The sequence below is a fragment of the Bidens hawaiensis genome, unplaced genomic scaffold (assembly GCF_021521415.1).
Source record: "Bidens hawaiensis isolate Kalapana, Puna unplaced genomic scaffold, B.hawaiensis_p1.1 tig00014352_1, whole genome shotgun sequence".
NCBI lineage: Eukaryota > Viridiplantae > Streptophyta > Magnoliopsida > Asterales > Asteraceae > Bidens > Bidens hawaiensis.
Window position 1 is genome coordinate 106,127 of NW_027492240.1, and position 18,349 is coordinate 124,475.

General features: G+C 32.9%; 2 protein-coding genes across 2 annotated transcripts; one reads left to right on the forward strand and one right to left on the reverse strand.

Moving 5' to 3' along the window:
* The first annotated feature begins 5,194 nt into the window (after positions 1-5,194).
* On the forward strand, positions 5,195-9,707 carry LOC143546480 (putative LRR receptor-like serine/threonine-protein kinase At1g14390). Its single transcript, XM_077038142.1, has 7 exons — positions 5,195-6,710; positions 8,052-8,185; positions 8,267-8,510; positions 8,618-8,811; positions 9,009-9,061; positions 9,166-9,277; positions 9,365-9,707. Exons 1-7 carry the CDS (start codon positions 5,498-5,500, stop codon positions 9,596-9,598), a joined length of 2,184 nt encoding a protein of 727 aa, XP_076894257.1. The 5' UTR covers positions 5,195-5,497; the 3' UTR covers positions 9,599-9,707.
* Positions 9,708-10,464: 757 nt separating this feature from the next.
* LOC143546481 (B3 domain-containing protein REM6-like) lies at positions 10,465-16,660 on the reverse strand. Its single transcript, XM_077038144.1, has 6 exons — positions 16,565-16,660; positions 15,153-15,229; positions 14,726-15,052; positions 13,405-13,950; positions 11,868-12,422; positions 10,465-10,943 (listed from the first exon to the last, which is right to left on the reverse strand). The coding sequence occupies exons 2-6, from the start codon at positions 15,201-15,203 to the stop codon at positions 10,659-10,661; spliced, it is 1,764 nt and encodes a 587-aa protein (XP_076894259.1). The 5' UTR covers positions 15,204-15,229; positions 16,565-16,660; the 3' UTR covers positions 10,465-10,658.
* Positions 16,661-18,349: the final 1,689 nt, after the last annotated feature.

The following is an 18,349-nucleotide window of genomic DNA, read 5'->3' on the forward strand; positions in this document are numbered from 1 at the left end:
TAAAATTTTATATATCAATGATTTAACAAATCAAGGAAGAATATACTAAAGGGCTTGTAGTCTAGTGGCATCAAGTTGTGTAATAAGATGATCATGTTAAAGTAGTATAGGGCTCTAGTCACACCATATATATACATTCATATGTGAAATTGAAAATATGATCATATGGTGTATGAGTTGGTCGTTGTGAAAAAAGAAGAATATGCCATCAAGATGATCAATATAAAGTGTGTAGATAATGTATGATGTAAAACTTAAACTAGACAATTTTATTAAATGAGAAACACAACATTTTTTCACAAAGTCATAGTTAGCAAAAGATTTTGAACAATTTGTTTATAATATACATATTTGACATATAAAGAATAGAAGTAGTAAGAACTTATTCATTATAAACTTATAAGTATTAGAATGTCATACTTTTATTAGATAATATTACACTTTTATTCCTTTACTCTCAAAGTTTCCATCTTCTTTTTTTGTTCTCAATTATATTTAGATATACTTTTTATTTGCTTTTAATGTAGGTAGGATTTGAAAGAGTAAAATCCCACTTGTTTATCCTCCTTTCTTTGACATATCTAGACCAGACACCACATGCAAATTTTTTTTAATTTATTAAAATGATATATATGTAATATGAAAAACATATATATATTCATAAAACCTTATCTTGTATAATCAATTAATTTATTTAAGTTGATACCTTTATGTCATAAAATGCAGATGTTGTATGGTACAGAAGGATGTATGGGACATACTTCAAACAAAAAAAGAAAAAAAAGGAGGAAAATAGTAAGATTGTGTAGTAAATTATGAGTTTTTTTTATATTGGATTTAAATAATATAAATTTTGTTCCATTGGCCAGCGTTAAGACAAATAGATTTGTGACTAGTATGTTTTTTTTTTCACTGATTTTTGAAAATCTCTTAGGGTAGAAAGTTATGAAATTCTTAGGCCAGCGTTGGTCACAAATTTCGTTGCAAGTACCTTTTATAGTGATGCATTATTGGATAAAAATGTCAGTACCAAGTCATGATCTATGGTACTTGGTAGCGATGTTGATATTTCAACTACCAAACACGTCCTAAGCTTAAATTAGTGGTCATACTTATGCTACAAATTAATATGTTTATATTCCGAGAATATTCGCCCTGCTTGCGGTGCGCGCATATAATGTATATGTGTGAACCCTCGGGTGGGCAAAAGTAAAATTGCACTAATTTTAACATTATTTTACTAATCTCGTGAAAATAACGTTAAAAGTGGCAGAAGGTTAATCAGGCATCATGTGGTGGCGTTGATAGCCGAAAGACAATGGTACATGCACCAATCAGCCGGTGTCCCGATGATTGAGTGCTATGTGCCTTATGTCCAAGGCTTGATGCAAAACTACTATCGAGCCGGGGGTCTCATCGGAAGCAGCCTCTCTATCCCTATGGGGTAGGGCTAAGGCTGTCTACATCTTACCCTCCTCAGACCCTACCATAGCTTGGCTATTGGTGGGATATACTGAGTACGATGATGATGATATTCCGAGAATATGTGGTTAAATCACAATAATGCATCCAAAATTGTCATAGCGGAAGTGTGGAACTTTATATTATGCAACCGAAAAAAATAGTAATTGAATATTTAGGCCGTGTGTTGTCGATTATCGTGCGCCACTGTAACGTAGAATAATTAGTCTGTTGTTAATTTAAACTATTTAAAAGTTAAATAAAAATAAATTGGTAAAGTGGGGTGAGATTAATTTTTTATTAGTTTAAACGAGTAATTCATTTGGTTGTTAGTGGGGTGGAACAAACAATTTCTTTGATTATAACCATGTAATTGTGATAGCTCTATACCACCCACGGTGCCTAACAAAAGATTCTCAGTGTGGTATTCATGGCGCCATCATGCCCATGTTGCATGGATGACGTCTCCACAACACAAAGCATAATAATTGAAATTCATTATTGACTCGACCAGTTTATTCATATTGGCAATGTGATCAACAATATACATATTGACAATGGTTTTCAATGAGATTCCGGCCAAATCAGCTGTTTCCAGTGAGATTCCTGTCTATTTTCGTTCTAAATGTATATGTGTATTCATAAAACTGAAAATTATATATAAAAATGTGTGTGTATAACATTGAAAATTATACAGTAAAGCATGATCCGATTTATCACGATTAATCACAATTAATCACTAGTCCCCACCCTTCCGCTCGACTAACGACTAGCGATTTCTACAACACTATAAGACTGGGTTTTACAACCCTGCTCTCAGCGTTGGATCCGCGTCTTGACGGGTATGGAGATGATTTAAATGTTACACTTGAAATAATAATAAAATAAAATAAATAGTTATATATAGTAAAAACAAATAAATAAACAAAGTTTGTGTTAATGAGAATGCATGGGCACATGCAGCCACCGGCATGTCTACGCCATAAGTCGACCGAGTCAACATAAGAACCGCCGTAGTATCCTCTGCATGTGATTCACTTCTTAAACGTGTTGACTTTTACTTCGTACTACATTAATTCCTTGGTGACATACATAATACCTAGTCTACTTGCATGAATCCTAAGAATTAAAATATATTGGTGACGGTCCCACGTTCTACCATATTTGTTCTCAACGGTCTACGACTAACAGAATGCAAATTCCATTAGTTGCAGATAGTTGGGAACACAGTTTTGACAAAAAAACTCATTTTTTCTGGAAAACTCAACCTGAATGCCACCGCTTGAGCACTGCCAACCGATTCCGATGGTGGTTCTAGGTTTCGACAAACTCAATAACTTGGGTTTTTACTAGAAAATGGTTCCTAAATGTTCGATCTAAGGTTACAAAGATGTTTGGGACGAAAATGTTGAGTTTCCAACAAAAATGTGAGTTTTCCGGCCAAAAACGTTTTTTCTAGTCATTTGTAAGTAACGGTGTTAGAGTTCTATTAGTCGTAGCCCGTTGGGAACAAATATGTGTAAAAGATCGGACCGTAATCAGCCATTTTGTTAGTTGGGACCGACAACAACCAAAATTAATAGTTAGAATTATTTAAAACCAATATTGCAAATATATAAAATGTCCATAAGTGAAATGATGTAATATAGTTTTCTAAAATATTTTATAAATTCTTAATATATACTCTAAAAGTATTTATATTTCTCTTGTTTTTGTTTATAACCTTCGAACAGGTTTGTTAACTTGCGTGAAGGAGAGAGAATGAGAGGACAAAAGATTAATGTAAGAGGGAGGAGAGAAAGCGGAATTATGTCGGTTTGTGAACATTTTAGTCTTTTCAATCTGTCGTTATAGTTGTAAAATATTCTTGAAACTAGCATTATAGTCTCTTTAATTTGAGATCGGTTTTTAGGACGGACCTACATACATCGGTCAAGTTAGCCCTCATGAACGATTTGATGAATTATGGTGACATTGTTGAACTTTATGCGAACATTCATGATTTATATTGAAATTTTGAAACATTATAAATCACATCATATCATCTCCGAATTATGTATTATTGGAATTTCAAAATATAATTAGATAACTATATATATATATACATATTTTAATAAAAGAAATAATTAGAGACACATATCATCTGTAATTCATTACTGGCTTAAATTTTATGTTCATATCATATATATTATTAAAATAAATATAACTATGATAGAATTATATTATAGGAATGAGAAAATAACATTCCTTTATGCAAAATATCTACATATATTGTTATATCAATTTAAAAATAAATACCAAAAAAAGAGTGTTATATATTTATATCACAATAACTTTTGCATTTCTACCAAAATTGGAAGGAATAAAGTATTGAGTGCGGATATTGAATATGGCCAAGCATTATTCACTTGTGTAACATTTTTTTAATCAATCATGCCCAAATATTTTAATCACCCATGAGTGGTTATATCTTTTACAGGGGTAAATTTTCAAAAACCATATGCATTTTTGTATAAACTATACACTTCCTTTGGTCACACAAAAATAAAATGATTTAATTAACTATACAGTTTATTAAAATATTTATATATAAATCAAAGTTTCTTAACTCGCGCCCAAGGATCACTAATTAGTCGAATGAGCCAATCCCTCTAGCCTATCAGTCGTTAGTCGATCAATTACATCAAACTTTCATAGTTGATATGTTTTATCTGACGAAAATTACAATTTACAAGTGTTAGAAAGAATCACTAGTTTACCAAAAAATATTTAGTTAATTCAAATATAAAGCATCTCTAGCACTTTCTTATCTTAATACTCAAACCATTAGTCTTGTTACGAGAATAATACAACAAGAGATTACATATCAGTGTATAATATATGAATGCCGTATGTGTTAAGTAACTATTTGTTTGGACCGGTTCATTTAAACGCGCATTATAGCATGTCCCACAAGCGTTACGTCGGGTATGGTGACCATTAAATAATTTACACTGAGTCAGTAACAACTAACAAGTATAGATTCAGACTCTTCTTTACTTTTGTAAGGTATGCATCTCTCACAATATATCTTTTCAAATTTGTCATATTAAATGCTAGTTAAAATATTTAAAACAATAAATCCTAGCATGAGTTCTGATGAAATAACTAGACTTTATAGAAAAATACAAATAAACACTTATTAAAATATTCACTGAAATCTGAACCTGGATTATAAATTTTTATATTATATAAAACTTTTATCTCATAATATAGGCATATATTAGATTTTAATATTTGCACTTTTTTTTAGTTGGCGGCTAATAATCTCATATCAGAAAATAACTGTTATCGGTCCCAACTTTCATACTAATAGTTTTCATTAGACCCCCGCTAATAAATACTTAATTTCGTTAAAAAAAATTTCCGGATTTTAAACTGGTGTTTCAGACTCTTGTTAACTTTTGGAAGGTATGCATCTCTCACAAGTCACGACATATTACTTTTCAAATTTGTCTTATTAAATGTTAGTTGAAAATTTAAAAACATTAAATCCTAGCATATTTCTGATGAAATAACTAGACTTTATAGAAAAATCCAAATAAACACTTATTAAATTCTCACTGAAATCTGAACCTGGATCATATATTCATATAAAACTTTTATCCCATAATATATCATAAATTCATAATACAGATAGACCTTGAAACAACTCAACAAGCCATGTTGGCTTTTAGCCTCTTTAGAATCTCCAACACTTCACATTCTTCTCAAAGCTTTGCTTTTCAATCATTTTCACTTCTTTATATCCCAAAATTTCATGCAAAAAAGTTTTAATCTTTGCAACAAAAAAATAACACTTTCTAGCTGTAACCCAATACCCCATCTCCATAAACATTAAATCCATCACTCTTACACATATTCACTTACATTAATAACTCTTCATTCACTACACAAAATCCCACACATCTCCAAACCATTCAAACCAACATCAAGATTCATAAACCATGAATCCAAAGTCATAACTTTCATCTTTCAAGATTTGTCCAAACAAAAAATGATCCATAAAAATTCAATCTTTATACCTTTATTCATCCTCTTTCTTCTTCCATGTTCACTTTCACAACTAAACTCACCAGACTCAAGAATCTTGTTACAAGCCCAACAAAAACTTGAGTTCCCACAAGTCCTTAAAGACTGGACAAACTACACAAACTTTTGTTACCTTCCATCAAATCCAAATCTTGTTATTGTTTGTTCAGGTAACCACATAACTGAGTTAACCATCATTGGATACAACACAAGTTCAAAGCTTTCTCAATCTTTTTCCATTGATTCATTCTTCACTATCCTCACAAAACTCTCAACTTTAAAAAAATTAACACTTGTGTCCCTAGGGTTATGGGGTACACTCCCACCAAAAGTTGATAGGTTTAAGTCACTCCAAGTCTTAAACTTGAGTTCAAATTTCATTAACAATGAAATCCCATCTTCCATTTCATTCATCAAGAACTTAACTTTACTTGACTTATCACACAACTTGTTTAATGGGAGTGTTCCAGATCTTAAAGGGTTACAAAATCTTGAAAATCTTGATTTGAGTAGTAATCTTTTAGGACCAAAATACCCTTCCTTGAGTTACAATCTTGTGTCCATTAGTTTACACAACAATTCAATAAGATCCCAGATCCCAAATGATATTATTAAGTTTGTTCATCTCCAAAGTCTTGATCTTTCTTTAAATAAACTTGTGGGTCCCATTCCAAATACATTGTTTTCACTAAACTCTATAAAATATATAAATCTTGGAAATAATAAGTTAAGTGGTGCAATGCCTATAAACTTAACATGCACACCAAGGTTAATATTTGTTGATGTTTCAAACAATCTTTTGATTGGAAAGTTGCCAACATGCATTGGTTTAAGCTCCAAGAATATGACAGTGATTAGTATGTGGAACTGTTTGACCAACTCAGGGTCAAAGTATGATAAGTATCAACACCCTTATAGGTTTTGTCAAAAGGATGCTATTGCTGTGATGCCAAGAAAGAAAAAAAATGGTGAGAGTAAGAAAGAAGAGGCTACTGTGAAGCTTGGGCTTGTGCTTGGGATCATTGGGGGTATTGTGGGAATTGCAGGGTTGATTGGGTTATTGATTTTGGGTGTGTATAGGAAGAGATTTGATAAGAGGGTTAAAGAGTATAGATCTGATAGCTTTGCTTTGGATAATAAAAATGTTGGTGGTATTGCTTCTAGTGTACCTAAAGATGGTAAGTCTTTTTTATTTTTTACTTTTTATAATAATGTATAATTAGTTTTAGTAGGCTTGTGTGGGATGCACTAACCAGTTTAAAACTTAAAAATGGTTTGGGTTGGAACCGATTTGGTTTGGTCAATAAAAGTCAAAATCGGTTTATGATCGGTTTCGGTTCGGGTTGAAACCGGTTTCTTGACCAGGTTATGATCGATTTCGGTTCGGTTTTTGACCGGTTTTGGTTCGGTTAACCAGTTTGGAACCGGTTTTGGTGGAGAGAATGAAAAAGCGGTTCCGAACCTACAATTTCAATTGTTTCCAAACTGGTTCTAGATAATCGATTTTAAACCGGTTCGGTTTCGGTTCGCTTTTTGGGTTAGTTCGGTTAACTGGTTTATTTACCCACCTCTAGGCTTGTGCGTGGATTGGTTTGGGGTGTTTTGGGTTTAAATCGAATCAAAATCGAAGTTTTGATTTTTCGGTTTTAGAAAACCGTTCGGTTTTTTCTCGGTTTGTTGTATGGGTTGTTTTTCGATTTTACATTTGTGCTTGAAATATTTGGTCTAAAAATTTATTAAAAATTAATGAATTTGAGCCTGAAATAAATTGGTTCAAAATAATTAATTTAGACCTAAAATTTTGGCTAAATTATTTTGTTACCCAATTATTAATGAATTTAGAATGAAATTTTTGTCACATAATAACAAATGCGGGTAATAAAGTCAATAACAGACATTCAAACAAGTTTCGTGCGGTTCTCATTTTGAGTGATGCATAATCGAAACTGAATCACAATTTTCAAGAAAACCGAACTATCAGTTATTAGTTTAGGCCGATTATTTTTGTTTGGTCTCTCAGTTTCGATTCAGTTAATCTATTTTTGGTCACCCTAATATTATTAGCCAGAGAACAAGAGTTAGAAACAAAGTCATATAAATTAGTTACATAAACGTCTTATATATATGATAGTTAAAGCAAATATACAAATAATTTATCATTTTTTAATCATCTCAAACATGTTACACAATAAGACTTTTGCTCAGAATAAGTTACTTTTATAGCAACTTTAAACAGGTCGACCGGATTGTACTAATCATTGAACATGGAAAGTTTCCATTATTTATAACTTTTTCCTTTTAGCTATTTCCCATTATTTTATTAGTATTTAATTTAATGTTGCCTTTTGAAAGTGATTTATCTAATTATTGTGTTTTTTTTAAATCTTAGGATATTTAAAATAACAAATTTTTAACCCATCTCATTTTGATTATTTCATACAACCTAATTAAGTCATGTTACATATATTACATATAACTCAAATCGACTCGTTTTATTAACAAAGCATGACGTTCTACAGGACGTAGACCACAAACGATGAGGACAGCCGCTCTAGGCCTACCACCATACACCGTATTCACACTCGAAGGAATCCAGGACGCGACAAACAACTTTGATCCAATGAATTTGGTAGGAGAAGGATCCCAAGCACAAGTAAGCAACTCTAGTCATGCTTTTATTAAAACTAATTAAATCCATTTTTATTTTTTTTATTTAATTTTTTTTCGGTTGTAGCTTTATAAAGGGTGGTTAAGCGATGGTTCGACCGTGCTAATCAAATGTTTAAAGTTAAAACAAAAACATTCGGCACAAACCTTGCAACAACATATGGAAGTCATTTCAAAGCTAAGACATCGGCATCTAGTGAGTGTTCTTGGTCATTGCATTGTTTCGTACGTGGACCATCCCAACTCGGGTTGCACTGTTTTTGTGGTTCTTGAAAATGTTTCAAACGGGTCGTTGAGAGATCATCTTACAGGTACAATCTATATGTTGCTAATTATGGTTTTCCAAACGAGTTGTTTAGACTTTAGAGCTCGTTTTTTTAAATTTAAAAAAAATATGTTCTTTTTCGGTTATTCATAGATTGGAGAAAGAAAGAAATATTGAAATGGCCACATAGAATGGGAATCACAATGGGAATTGCTAGAGGGATTCAGTTCTTGCACACCGGAACGCAACATGGGATTTTTGGGAATGATTTGAAGATTGAAACTGTGCTGTTGGATGATAATCTTACCGCGAAAATAAGTAGTTACAACATTTCATTACCATCAAAGGTAACATAGTAACATCTTTATACCTATGCACACATATGTATGTGTGCACGCGCGCATTTTAGACTCTTTATATATAAAAGGGGCAAACCTACAATATTAATAATATTTATTATGTTTAAACTTTTTATTTCTAGATTTAGTTTATTTTTGTTTAGTTGATTATTTCTTGTTTATGTTAATTATTCTTTTGTTAGCAGGCCGGTTCAGAGAGTCCTCTAAACGGGCACGATGCTTCCCAAACTCCTCAAAGGTATGCCATTTGCTTAACATGTCATTTGACCATTACCTGACCCGTCCATTATGCAAGATCTACCAAATATTCGGATCCATGTTATCTAATCTCTCATTTTACAGGGCTACAAATCTTGAAAAAGACGACATATATCAATTCGGTGTCATCATCTTGCAACTCATTACAGGAAAACCGGTTGACTCAGAGGATGAGATAACCGAACTCAAGAACGAAGTAAACACTTATCCAAATCATATTTCAATCACTCTATGTTAAAAAATAACTCAACTAATTTTTTATTTTTTTTTGTGGAATTTTTAGCTAGAAATTGGTTTGACCGAGTCACCAACGAGACTAAAAGAGGTGACGGATGCATCAATCAGAGGAACATTTGCTTACGAGTCAATGAAAACCGCGGCTCAAATAGCAATCAACTGTCTTAATGAAGACATGAGTGCGCGTCCGTCGATTGAAGATGTTCTTTGGAACATGCAATATTCTGTTCAAGTTCAAGAAGGTTGGAATAGTAGTGGCAACCTTAGTACAAAACTGTAAAGATTTTCACTTTCTTGGTGAAAAAAAAAACATATAAAAAACTTGATGATTTGATGTAGTTTTGGTACATTGTTTAGGTGTTGGGCTTGAAATAAAGATCATTCATTACTTTCAAAAGTAATACCACAATATTCTTATTAATTTAATCAAAATTTTTATTTCTTTTGTGCTACATATTAATTATAACTAGGATTTAGGACCCCGCGCTTCTCGACGGGACCGTTAAATCGAACAAAAAAACATAACTAAAAACGTTAAACCATAATACAGCAAACTATCTATGTAGACACAAAAAATCCGGCATGTTACAGCTGCGAACCCATACAAACTCGGTTAGTATCAGCAGTCTCAACACAAATTCGTATACATATATTAGGAAGCCAATAAAAATATTTTAAAGGTGAGGTATCAAACATTGAAACACGTATATAAAACCATGCGACGGTGAGATAGTTTAAATCGTAAAAAAAGTTTCAGTCATTTTAAAGACGAACTATATAAAATATGAAAGCAAAGTTTAAGAAAATCGCTTAACCGACAAATAAAACATGTAAAACCCACACTTACCCAAGTTTTATGCTTAAAAATATAGTTTGTTAAATATTTTAATTAGTTGAAAAAAAAATAAAATAAAGAAAATAGAAGCTATTATTTTTATTTATGGAATTATGGTTAATGATTTATTAGTTATAATAATTAATAAAATATTAAAATATTGAATAACAGATATGTGAGTGGGAGAACATCCTCTATTTAATATATATATATATATATAATTGCTTGCCTAAAGTATGGGTGTTAAGTTGTTTATGGTATGGTTTTAACGGTTTTTAGGTTAATGTTATGAGCAAAAACGCGTAATCCGCTCATGTTTCATACGAAGTACATTAACACATTCAAACACTATCTTTAACAATGAGACAATGTTTAGAGAAAAATACATAACACCAACTTTTGGCTGAGGTGGATGTCAAAATAGTCGCTTAGGTGGCATTTTGCTGAGGTGGATGCCACATATATAGACGCTCAAGCGGCATTTTGCTGAGGTGGACGTCGTCATTTATCTCCTATTCACCAAAGCTTCGATCGTTTTTGTCTTAGTGACTTTTGCTAGTAATAACTTACCTTCACTTCTAATGAACTTGAATACACATTTATCTCCTATCGATAACTTATTTTCTCGCCAGAACCTACCCCACCCAGACGCCAACATGTACCTTTTCGTTGATCTATACGAATGATCCAACTTCAAAGCTAAAACCCATTCTCTTCCATCAACATTCTTCAACGTCATGGTTCCTTCACCGTCAATTCCTGCCAACCTTGCAAACTCCTTCGGAAACCGCTAATGATACCAAAATGCATATATGTTAAAAATGAATAAAATATTTTCACCTTTATGTATAAACACACAAAAATGTGCGTAATTTAAGATCAAATTTTGCTATTCAAAACGGGGTAGCATCGCAATTTATTGCCCATTTGCCTTTTGTTTCGATGTAATCACTATGGGATTACTCTATAAAATAGTAACCAAGTTTTGAAACTGTTCCAATCAGGTCACTCATAAAAAATCTGAAAATATGCGAAAAAAAAAGTAAAAAAAATAAAATCTGAAAAATTGCAAAAAAAATATTTCAGTTTTCTTTTCTCCAGTTTTTTTTTTTTTTTTGCAATTTAAAAATTATTTTTCTCAATAGTTAAAAGGTGTTCAAAAAAGATTTACAAAATTGGAAAAAAAATTAATTGCTAAAAATTACAAAAAAAAAGTACAACAAATAAAATCTGAAAAATTGCAAAAAAATTTCAGTTTTTTTTTTTTGCAATATTCCAGTTTTCTTTTGTTCAGTTTTTTTTTTTTGCAATATCAAACTATTTAGAAATAAAAAAAAAACCTACAAAACCTACTATCCAGGTAAAATATATAGAATTAGAACAAAAAAGAAACTTAGGGGTTGTTTGGGATTCCTTATTTCACATCCTTATAACTTTTCATTAAGTTAATAAGTTACAAAAGTGTAACTTATGGAACTTTTCCTCTCACAACATAAGCAATCCCAAACACCTTATTACTTTTCAAAAAATTTATAAGTTATAAGTTGGTGAAAATAAGCAATCCCAAACACCCCCTTAGTGACCTGATTGGAACAAAACTTTTTATGAGTGACCTTATTGTAATAGTTTCAAAACTTGGTTACTATTGTATAGAGTAATCCCTTTTTTTTAAATAAAACATAAAACATTTAAGATGAATTTTCGTAAATCTTACCAACCGACTTTTGTAGCTTTTCTTGAGAAGCTGCCTAAAGAAAGGATCATCATCATTATTCCCTATATTCTTTTCATCGTCGTCGTCGTCATCACCATCATTAACATAATCATAAACAGCATAATCACGATTAGCATAACCATAATCAACATAATCATAATCAGGATCATCATCTTCTTTCTCTTCATCATCACCATCGTTTTCGTCATCCTCATCAACGCTACCGACATCATGCTCAACTTTGGGTAACAAAATTTTTTCACACCCATGTGGTCTATAGGTTGGCATATTAAAGGTGGATTTTGTCTTAGCGACTTCTGCTAGTAATAATTTACCTTCACTTCTAATGAACTTGAATACACATTTATCTCCTATCGATAACTTATTTTCACGCCAGAACCTACCCCACCCAGACGCCAACATGTATCTTTTCGTTGATCTATACGAATGGTCCAACTTCAAAGCCAAAACCCATTCTCTTCCATCAACATTCTTCAACGTCATGGTTCCTTCACCGTCAATTCCTGCCAACCTTGCAAACTCCTTTGGAAATCGCTAATGATACCAAAATGCATATATGTTAAAAATGAATAAAATATTTTCACCTTTATGTATAAACACACAAAAATGTGGGTAATTTAAGATTAAGTTTTGCAATTCAAAACGGGATAGCATCGCAGTTTATTGCCCGTTTGCCTTATGTTTCGATGTAATCACTATGGGATTACTCTATAAAGTAGTAACCAAGTTTTGAAACTGTTCCAATCATGTCACTCATAAAAAATCTGAAAAATTGCGAAAAAAAAGTAAAAAAATAAAATCTGAAAAATTGCAAAATAAAAATTATTTTTCTCAATATTTAAAAAAGTATTCAAAAAAGATTTACAAAATCATTTTTCAAAAATTGAAAAAAAATTAATTGCTAAAAATTACAAAAAAAAAGAAAAAAAAATAAAATCTGAAAAATTGAAAAAAAAATTCAGTTATTATTATTATAATTTTTTGCAATATTTCAGTTTTCTTTTGTTCATTTTTTTTTTGCAATATCAAACTATTTAGAAATAAAAAAACCTGCAATATTTCAGTTTTCTTTTCTCCAGTTTTTTTTTTTTTTTGCAATTTAAAAATTATTTTTCTCAATATTTAAAAAATATTCAAAAAAGATTTACAAAATCATTTTTCAAAAATTGAAAAAAAAATTAATTGCTAAAAATTACAAAAAAAAGAAAAAAAAAATAAAATCTGAAAAATTGAAAAAAAAATTCAGTTATTATTATTATTATTTTTTGCAATATTTCAGTTTTCTTTTGTTCATTTTTTTTTTGCAATATCAAACTATTTAGAAATAAAAAAACCTACAAAACCTACTATCCAAGTAAAATATCTAGGATTAGAACAAAAAAGAAACTTTAGTGACCTGACTGGAACAAAACTTTTTATGAGTGACCTGATTGTAACAGTTTCAAAACTTGGTTGAGTAATCCATTTTTTTAAAAAAAAACATAAAACATTTAAGATGAATTTTCGTAAATCTTACCAGCCGACTTTTGTAGCTTTTAGTGAGAAGCCGCCTAAAGAAAGGATCATCATCATTATTCCCTATATTCTTTTCATCATCGTCGTCGTCGTCATCACCATGGTTAACATAATCATAAACAACATAATCACGATTAACATAACCATAATCATAATCAGGATCATCATCTTCTTTCTCTTCTTCATCACCATCGTTCTCGTCATCCTCATCAACGCTACCGCCATCATGCTCAACTTTGGGTAACAAAATGTTTTCACGCCCATGTGGTCCATTGGTTGGCATATTAAAGGTGCATTTTTCCTTGGTGACTTCTGCTAGTAATAACTTACCTTCACTTCTAATGAACTTGAATACGCATTCATCGCCTATCGATAACTTATTTTCTCGCCAGAACCTACCCCACCCAGACCCCAAACAATACCTTTTTGATTTATATGATGCATCCAATCTCAAAACCGTAACCCATTCTTTCCCATCAATATTCTTCACCGTCATGGTTCCTTCTCCATCTATTCCAGCTAATGCTGCAAACTCTGGTGGAAACCGCTAATAGTACAAATGTTAAGTTAGTAAAATAAATTAAGTGTAACTTAGTTTCACCATTTTCAACTTAATGTATTAATACTAGGCTTGTAAACGAACCATACGAACACAAATGGAGCATGTTTGTGTTCCTTCGTTAAGTAAATGAATGTGTTCGTGTTCGTGTTCGTGTTCGTTTGTGATCATTCGTGCAGTAACAACGAACGTTTCAACAAAGTTAAACGAAGAATAATAAGCGAACATAATTGAGCTAAAACGAATTAAAATAAATGTGAACAAGAATGTGTTGGCCTAAAAAGTTATTGAAGCTAAACTTAATTGTAATATGCCTAAAATTTAAACGAATATATTTACCAACATAAACGAATAAAGTCAAACAAAAATAAACTAATGAACATACACAAAAAAAAAATATGACAAGTGTTCATTTCCGTGTTCGTGTTCGTCCATATAAACAAACTTCTCACCGAACAGTTCACTGAACGTTCGTTTACAGGCCTAATAAAAACACAAAAATAAATTTGAACACGAATGTGCTGGCCTAAAGTAATTAAAGCTAAACTAAATTGTAATGTGTTTAAAATTTAGACGAATATTATTGCAAACATAAACAAACAAACGTAAACTAACGAACATACACAAATGGACAAGACAAGTGTTCATGTTCGTTCATATATTAAATAAACGGACTTCTTGCCGTACAGTTCACTGAACGTTTGGATCGTTTACAGGCCTAATTTATACACGAAAATAGGATAAACTTGAGATGAAATCTTACCAGCCGACTTCTGTAGTCTTTAGTAAGAAGTGGCATAAATATAGGATCATCATGTTCATTTTTTGGTGGCAAAGTGATTTCACATCCATCTGGACTATAGATTTTCATTTCGAACGTGGTTCGATTAACAAGCCGAAAGAAAAGAAGATCCCCAAAACCCAAATGGCTCTCTTTAGCCACAATGTTCCATCCATTAGTAAAACAATAACTATCACCAATGTATTTGATATTTAACCGCCACAAATACCCTCCGTTAGCCGTTCGGATTATTGGAGCATATGGGACTTTGTTCTTCAAATGCTTGCTCACAAACTCAGGTGGCAATGACTGTAACAGTTTAATCATTTTGTTTAAAAAAAAAACTGTATATGTTAATAAAATATGGTAAACTAGGCAGCCTGTAAACGAAACGAACGAAGAATATTACCAGGTGACGGTCGGATGGGTCTTGCAAGATCTTGTAGAAGGAAGGAGTCATTGCATGAGTGATGATATTTTGTATATCTGAAAAATAAATGTTGTGAACTAATAAATAACTAGAAAGCAGTCCCTGCGCGTTGCAGCGCGGTTGACATGACCTTTGACCAACATTAAGCTAGTACAATAAAGATTATCGTTTAAGTTACTCTACAACATACGCGGATCATCAATTTGCTGTACAGATAGGTTGGTGGAAAATAGGGGTGCAAACGAGCCAAGCTGCTCGCGAGCTACTCGAGATCGGCTTGTTAAAAAGCTCGATCGAGCCGAGTTTAATCGAGCCCGAGCCCGAGCCGAGCTCGAGCTTTGAAAATCGAGCTCGAAACGAGCTTCACTTATCGAGCTCAAGCTGGCTCGCGAGCCTAAACGAGCCTGCCATTTAAATAATTTTTTTAAAAATATATATTAATAATTATTAATTAATATATCTAGTGTTATGAAAAATTAAATAAATATAACTAAATAATATATATTATTTTATACATAAAATATTATAATAGAAAAAATATATAAAATAATTATAATTATATAAAAACTAATTGATAAATAGTAAACTAGCCAAGCCTGAGCCGAGCTTGAAAATCTACTCACGAGCCGAGCTCGAGCTTTGAAAATCGAGCTCGAGCTCTGTGTAAGTTAAACGAGCCGAGCTCGAGGGCTCGGCTCGTTTGCACCCCTAGTGGAACGCATTAATCATTTCGAGCTCGAGCTCTGTGTAAGTTAAACGAGCCGAGCTCGAGGGCTCGGCTCGTTTGCACCCCTAGTGGAAAACATTAATCATCAAGCGATATATCACACATCTATATCAAAGTCAAAATTTAGTCACTATACTTAGAAGAAACAACTGAGAAGTACGTATTTGAAGCAACACCGAAAAAAAAATCGTACAACAACTAGGGCTGTTCAAAAAGCTCGTTGCTCGCTCGATAAAAGCTCGAATAAAACTAACTAAAAAAACTTGATTTGAAACATCCTGAGCTGAGTTGGCTAATTTTGTTATTGAGCCAAAACTGACCTAGGCTCGGCTCGATCTTAATCTCGTTTAACTTCAAAATCGAGCTAGAGCCTTGGTTGAGTTGCCCCCTTTAATTTCGAGCCCGAGCTCGAAACCACCCTGGCTCGACTCGGTGGGATTTACTGAGTACGATGATGATGTTTTCCAAACTTAACTTCTCTGGGTCATTTTATCAAACACTTGGTGTGCTATATTTATATTTATATATCTACATAACGCTTAGTTTGAGATTTGATGCATACAGATTTCATATACAGCGATGATATATATATTGATTGCATATTTATTAACCAAGCAAGCATATTATTTTTCTCAAATTTGAAAGTTGTAGGTTACACACTTACTCGATCTTGTGTCTTGGTTAACAAGGCTTGATGGAGATTGTAAATTCAGGAGCAGGTTGTCATCAATTTCAAGAGACCATACGGTGGAAGACTGTGGAGGTTCCAAATCATTTAAATCTCAAAAATCATTAATTACCATTTATTTGCTAATTAATAAAATTAAATACCTTTTTTTAAGAGACTAAAACCTACAACCATTTGATCATAATACATACATCTTTGCCACTAGATAATTTACTTGCGCTTTGCGAGAACTCGGGCGTTGCAGTGACGAGTAATGAGAATTCGGTCGGTATTGTTTACGTTCATTATGGTGTCGGAACTAAATCTAAACAAATATTCATCAAATTAACATACTTTGAATAAAACCTAAAACAATATAGCGTCACTCTTATAGCGTAGGTAAAACAATGTTTATTCGGTCGGTAAAACCCGAGTTGCGATGGTGCGACGACAAGAATTCGGTAGGTATCAGTTGTGTTGGTAACGGTACCATAAATTCGTCGAACTAATATATAAAAGATTAACGTATTAAAACAAAATATTTAAAACGACATGTATTTGGTTGGTAAAACTCTTGTGTTAGTTAAACCCAAGCATTGTTAGTCTCTGGCGTTGAGAAAGTGAGTCTAAGTGAATTCGATCGGTTTCGGTTACTTTCGTTACGATACCGGAACTAAAAAAATATAAAAAAATCAAGGTGAACAGGTGAGGTGGCGTCGGTCAGTAAAACCCGAACATTGGCAAAACCTGAGTCTTGTCACTCTCGACGTTGAGGCGGCGACTATATACAATATCGGTCATTTTCGTTATATTCGATACGGTACCAAAACTAAAACATAAGAAAAAAAAGTAACATGGTTCAATGGCAGAGCGCCATGTGTCTGGTCCCTGGCCTTGAGGAAGTGAGTCGAAGTGAATTCGATCGGTTTCGGTTGCGTTCGTTACGATACCAGAACTAAAAAATATAAAAAAATCGAGTTGAACAGGGGAGGTGGCGTCGGTCGGTAAAACCCGGACATTGGCAAAAGCCGAGTCTTGTTAGTCCCGACGTTGAGGCGGTGAGTATATACAATATTGGTCATTTTCGTTATATTCGTTACGGTACCAAAACTAAAACATAAGAAAAAAATAGCATGGTACAATGGCAAAGCGCCATGTGGCCCAATCAGATTACTACGGCACCAAGTTTGTGTTTTACTATAGGAAAATTGGTTTTAAATAATCCCAACTATGGCCTATTGGTAAATATCCATCCCAACTTTACACTTGCCTGCTGGCAGTACCAACTACCTGTGCATTTGTTTTTAACGGGCCGCGACTAACGGATGTTAACTCCGTTAGTCTTTGTCTGACGTGGCCATCCCAGTTGGCAAAAACTTGATTACGTGGACGTCTACGTGGCGGCTGACTGTGCATTATTATTATTATTATTCTTGGTTCTGTACCCCACCACCACCCCTCGTTTCCCGGCGAGCCACCACCACCACCCCTCGTTTCCCGGCCCCAGCAACTATTGCCCTAAAACCATCACAATCGGCCACCACCACCCATACCCAGTTTCCGAGTACCCTAATTCAACCTTCACGGAGCCCTAATCAGATTTCAAAGACCGAAGTTCAACCTTCACGAAGCCTTAGTCGGATTTTGAAGACCCAATTCAATGTTCATAAGCCCTAATATGATTTTGAAGCTCCAAATCATAAACACCCAAATCTCCATGTTTTGGTCACCAAACCCTAACCGGACGATTTTGAAGCTCTAAATCATAAACAACCATAACCG